This window comes from Otolemur garnettii, unplaced genomic scaffold (genome assembly GCF_000181295.1).
Source record: "Otolemur garnettii isolate 467f Iridium unplaced genomic scaffold, OtoGar3 scaffold00039, whole genome shotgun sequence".
NCBI lineage: Eukaryota > Metazoa > Chordata > Mammalia > Primates > Galagidae > Otolemur > Otolemur garnettii.
This window is the reverse complement of record NW_003852434.1, coordinates 3,038,580-3,044,728: the sequence shown is the minus strand read 5'-3', so window position 1 is coordinate 3,044,728 and position 6,149 is coordinate 3,038,580. Positions and strand designations below refer to the sequence as shown.

General features: G+C 38.3%; 1 protein-coding gene across 1 annotated transcript in view; it reads right to left on the bottom strand.

Annotated features, from left to right (window-relative positions):
• Positions 1-6,149, bottom strand: part of HSD17B13 (hydroxysteroid 17-beta dehydrogenase 13) — a 20,559-nt gene that overhangs the window by 8,618 nt on the left and 5,792 nt on the right. The window contains exons 4-5 of the mRNA XM_003790102.3: positions 4,788-4,894; positions 3,253-3,390 (exon numbers count right to left, since the gene is read on the bottom strand). Of these exons, the coding sequence (XP_003790150.1) occupies positions 3,253-3,390; positions 4,788-4,894 (245 nt within the window). The remainder of the gene's footprint in view (positions 1-3,252; positions 3,391-4,787; positions 4,895-6,149) is intronic.

Sequence of the window (6,149 nt, the reverse complement as noted above, 5' to 3'; positions counted from 1 at the left end):
AAAAAAAAAAAAAATACACTAATCCAAAGCTAAAGATTGGTCCACTATGTTAAAACAAGATTTTGTTAAAAGTTATAATATGGTTAGATCTTTAATTTTCTTTTTAAAGATAGTTGGGGGAGGTCTTCGCTCTGTTACTCAAGACAGATTGCAGTGGTGTGATCATAGACCACTGCAGCCTTGAACTCCTGGACTCAAGCTATCCTTCTGCCTTAGCCTCCTGAGTAGCTGGGAATACAAGTGCACACATGCTACCAGGCCTGGCTAATTAAGAAAACATTTTTTTTGTAGAGATGGAGTTTCACTATGTTGCCCAGGCTGATTTCCAGTTCCCAGACTCAAGCAATTCTCCTGCCTGAACTTCTCAAATGGTGGGATTATAGGGATGAGCCACTGAGCCTGGACCACATAACTTTTTTAAAAGTCTTTTAATTATTGCTCTGATTAAATAAATATTTTACAATAACTTATAACTCTACTTTGATCAGTGTTTTAAACGTTTGACATCTGTGACAGACTTCCCCAAGACTTTATTGGTAAATAATATTGAAAAATTGTCAGAATATTAAATAATACTAGACTTTCTGTTACATTTATAAATATTATATACATTTTCCAAAAATTATATAAATTCATAAAAAATCTATTATCAGTCATGATTTTGATTATGTTAAATCTTTTCTAAAGTTATATTTACGTAAGTTTTCATTAATATGACTATTTTAAAAATTACATAAAATTTATAAAAGTCTAATGGTCTTGATGTGACACTGTCAGTCATAATTTTGATTATCTTAAAATACTACATATAGTAAAAACACAAGACTTTCATCAAATTTTAACCATGACTGTTCTAAACTTTTTTATCATTTAAATTCTTCTTTAGAAACATTTACGGTCAACTCTAGTCCAAAATTACTTTTCATGAAGTAATAAGTATGGATACAAAAAGAGAAAAAAATACAATTAAGAAAATAAATGTATATTCCAATTTTGCTAGTCATATTTTTTCTAATATAACTCACTTCAATGCTTTAAATATGTACTACAATACATAATCCGTAATATCTTTATCATAATCCTATTAAAATATGTTAAATACAAAAAAAGATGATCAAAAAACCCTAGATCATGATAATTAGAAAATAAACACAATCGTATTTTCCAGTAAATAGGCAACTGCGTGGTATACATATTGAGCCCAATACTTGTTCCTTATGCGACTGAAAATTAGCTACTTTCCTGAAAAAGGGCCTGCCTAGCTATGTAGGACAACCAATTCTAGTCTTATAAATACAACTGGACAGTTAATTTATTATCCAAAGGGAGATCGTGTAAGAAAAAAATGACAAATATAAGAAGACAGGTTTCCTCATTTCTGCTTGCCAGTATAATTTCACAAAGCCCTGACTTTGACGGCATGTATCTCTCAAAAAGATACTTTAAAGACAAAACAGGATAGAACACACAGCCTCCCCTGTCTCTATATCTCTTAAAACATAAATGACCCTAATTTCTTGCCATTTCCTTCACATAACATCTTGCAGAGTTAATGATTATGCCTCTATAATCTATAACCAGATATATTCTCTTTTTTTTTTGCCTTTATCATAGCTCACAGCAAACCTTGAACTTCTGGGCTCAAATGATCCTCTTGCCTCAACCACTTGAGTAGGTAGAACTACAGGCATGAACCAGCATGTCAGGGTAACTTCTAAGTCATTTTTGTGGAGACAGTCTCACTATTTTGCCCAGAATAGTGTCAAACTCCTAGCCTCGAATGATCCTCCTACTTCAGCCTTCCAAAGTGCTAGGATTACAAGTGTGAGCCACCCTACCGAGCCCAGAAATTCACCTTGACTAAGGAGCTAGGGACTCAATTTAATTGTTGCCCAGGACATTGCATTTTTAAGGACAGTGATCAAATTCATGTGGTTATTTGTGTGTGTGTGCATACAGTAGAACCTGCCGACCTCCTTCAATTGACCTAATTTTCATAAACCAGACATGCACCATGTGTACATATCTGTACAGTAGGCCTAGTTCCTTATGTTGGCCATCTCCATATATTGACCAGGTTGTTACATCTCTTGAGTGGTCAACTTACAGAGGTTCTACTGTATATGCATTTTTAGGGATAGGAGGTTTGCTGTGTTGCTCAGGCTGGAGCCCAGTGGCTATTCACAGGCACGACCATAGAGTACTACAGCCTCCACTCCTGGGTTCAAGTGATCCTCTTGCCTCACCCTCCCAAGTAGCTGGGACCACAGGCTCACGCCACCCCCTGGTTATATTTAATACATTACTGTTTTCCAGACCTGCCTCCAGCCTCAGATGGTATGCTTGTAAAACAAAACTAAACTAAAAAACACTTCATTCTTGAAGCTCATCCCAACCTATGAATTTGAATCCTTAATAAAGAGCCTATGAACGTTTATTTTTCATGTAAGCATGCGTGGTAATTCTTAGGACCAGGCAACTTTGGAAAGTGTGGGAGTACTTTATGGTAGCTTTGTGGCCAGTGCTGTGGAAGATATAGACAGAGAACAACCCCATCCCTGTCCTCACTTTCTTTGGAGAGGATGAGCCACTAATTGGAGAGAAGATGCTCAATACTATTCATCACAGGGGTGTGGTTTCTAAGGGAGGAAACTCTCACCACTCCCTTAAGCACATCTCTCCAGCACACTCAGCTTGGCACTTGGGTGTGTGTTGATCCCTGTTGCAGACACAAATACCCAGTTGCTTAATTCACTGGTAGCTGATCACTCCTGCCAGTCCATAGTATACCTTTTCCCTTTAATTTCAAAGTGAAAACTAAAGCCAAGATAATACATTAATAAGAAACAATTTTTTTCCTTTTTAAAAATTTTCTTAGTGGGCTTCCTACAAATTTCTTTCTTTCTTTCTTTCTTTTTTTTTGAGACAGAGCCTCAAGCTGTTGCCCTGGGTAGAGTGCTGTGGCATCACAGCTCACAGCAACCTCCAACTCCTGGGCTCAAGAGATTCTCCTGCCTCCGTCTCCCAAGTAGCTGGAACTACAGGTGCCCAACACAATGCCCACCCATTTTTTTGTTGCAGCCGTCATTGTTGTTTGGCAGGCCCAGGCTGGATTTCAACCCGCCAGTTCAGGTGTATGTGGCTGGCGCCTTAGCCACTTGAGCCACAGGCGCCAAGCCTACAAATTTCTTATATAGTTTCCATATCAATTTCTTGTGCCAGATTCCCCTCCCAACTTGATTTTGACCTCACCTGGTGCTTGGGTTTTTGGTAAATCCAGTATTCACAAAAACTGGGCAGAGACATGAGGTTTTGATACCAGTTTTTCCCAGCTCTTGAAGTTCTGATGTCAAAGCTCTGTGAAAGCCAACAGCGGCAAATTTGCTGGAACTGTAAGAGAATTATCAGTCGTTACTGAGGGACAGTGAAACAGGGTCCTCAGCGTTCTGAGAGAAGGCAATATGGGGCATTTGGTTTGTGAACAAGTAGAAGCCAAACTCCTCAAACCATTGTCCACTTGTGATTTTCCTCAGTGGATTAATGGGCAGTCATTTTCAGTTACATGTTCTTACATGATTAGACAGAATTTGAACGTACCCAATTTCTTAACTCGCAATGATATTAAAAGAACAATAACTCCGTTTGACTGGCTCAGTGTTTACTTTTCCACCCAACGTGTGTCCGTTCACTCTTCAGATGATTTTCTAATCAGTTTCTATTGCTGTTTTTATTTTGAAAAATATGAATCAGGAAAATCACATTTGGAAAAACCACAAAAGTGGTAACTGTATTGACAAACTTCTATGGGACTCTGCCCATTTCTTCTCTCTTGATAAGTAGATAGTTCCTCTCTGGACAGTGGTTGCCACTTTGGCTTCTAAATCTCATTGTGAGGACTGGGGAAGAGTTATAGGGAAAGGCTATTTTGCAAAGACAGTAGTATATTGTTAGGGCCTCCCACCTCCTTCCCTCAGTGTCCTTGATGCAGACATGGGTGTGGTATCTGCATCTTTTAATCAGATGGAGTCTCTCTCTCTGTCTCTCTCTCTCTCTCTCTCTCTCTCACACACACACACACACACAGCACCACAGATACATACACATGAATTTTCTTTCTTTCTTTTGAGAAAAAAAAAGTCTCACTTTGTTGCCCTCGGTAGAGTGCTATGGCATCACAGCTCACAGCAACCTCCAACTCTTGGGCTTAGGGCCAGTGGTTCTCAACCTTCCTAATGCCCCAGCCCTTTTAATACAGTTCCTGTGGGTTGCAACCCACGGGTCGAGAAGCTTCCCGAGTAGCTGGAACTACAGGTGCTGCCACAACGCCTGGCTACACACACACAAATTTTCATAGCACAAGCATGCTGGAAAATATTTTGATCCAGGGGTCACTCTGGTCGGCTATCTTGAGCACCCAGACCGTGATATAGCTTTGTGTTCATTTTAGCTTCTGAGTGCTTTGATCCTCAGCCTGTGGATTTTCTATTTTTTTTTTTAATCAATATCTACTCATTCCAGGATATAATAGAAACATGTTGACATTACTGTTTTCTGTCATTGCTCTACAGAGGAGTTTTCAGAAATTTAAAAATATTTTAAATATAATTATACCTAGTATCACTATTTTAGAAAAAGTCATTTCAAATTGTTATTCTAAACTACTATATAAACCCTGTAAATTCAAATTACCCTGCTATGAGCATAGGTATCTAAAGTCGAATTCCCCTAAATATATACAAATATATACAAAAATATGCACCACTGCTGGCAAGTCATATTATACTTACCAGTATGGGATGAGATAAGGAATTACTCCATGGCCACACACGGAGGCCACAGTGACAATGTGGCCATGGTTTCGCTTCATCATTGATGGAAGAAGTGCTTTTGTGATCTTAAGGGTCATTGCAGAAAGAAGAGAAACAATGACACAGATGTTAGGTTTCCAAATCACGTAGTTTTGTTCTTGTTAGAATGGCATGTAGGAGAACTTTTACAATAAAATGAAATACTTGCCAAAATTCTATGATTATTTGATACAAATGACAGAAAGAAAGATGATTTTATTGGTTTGAGCTGGCATTGAGTGCTGTGACTGTATCTCACGTGGCAACACATCTTAGGATTCTCCTTCCTTCTCTTCAGAAGGAAGCAAATAGCTCCATTTTGGATAAATCATCTAGACAATTTTTTTATTCTGGTCATCAGGCCCTGTCAAGGTTCAAACACACATCTCCCAGTGTGGGGGGCCGACATGCTAACCACTGAGCTATGGTGCCCAGCTCATCTAAACAATATTAAGGAAAAAATTCAGAATTTGCCAAGCTGAAAGAATTCCCTATGATAATCCACTGTCATATGATTTTTTGGTTTGGGGCTTTATCATTCTATCAGAAGACTGAAATCTTGTGTACCTTTGTCAAAAGAGTTGAGTAACTGAGTAGAGTAAGCTACAAGTTCTACACGGAGCCAAAGTCTTTATGCAAAATTAGATTCAGAATCTCCCTAGTTGTAATATTGTATATCATCTGATGTTACAGGAAAACAAAAGTCTTTCTTTCCCTCCACAAGGCTGTTTTTGAGAAATATCAGTAACATTTTATAAGAATTCTATAGACCCATCCTTGTAGACCTTAAGCAAATTCAGAGAGTCAGAATTGCAAACCCAAGCCCCCTCCAAATTTCTAATCCACAAAAACTGTGTGAAGGTAATGAACATTTACCCTTGCTCTAAACCACTAAGTTTTGGTCTAACTTATTGTGCAGCTATAAGTAAGGCAACTGTAAATGTGACATATATTACTACGTGACATCTTCGTGTCGTTTGGTGGACAGGATAACGAATTCACATTAGCATGTGTGAGGGGCTGGTGAAGGTCAGGGGACAGCATCCAGATTTGCCCTAGGCTCTACATAAATATTGGAACATGAAGTTGAATTCAACAAATGTTCTTTACAAAGGCAGTTGAAATTATTTCAGTCTCCCATAAAACTAACCAATTCTATGAAGTTCATAAAGCCACATTTCTCACTTCTTGTATCCCATGGATATAGAACTTGTCACAGAGTCCCATCCGGAAGAAGTGTCCCCAACCTTGCTCCTATCTAATTACTTCCAATGTCTTTTCAGTTTTGTTTTGTTTTGTTTT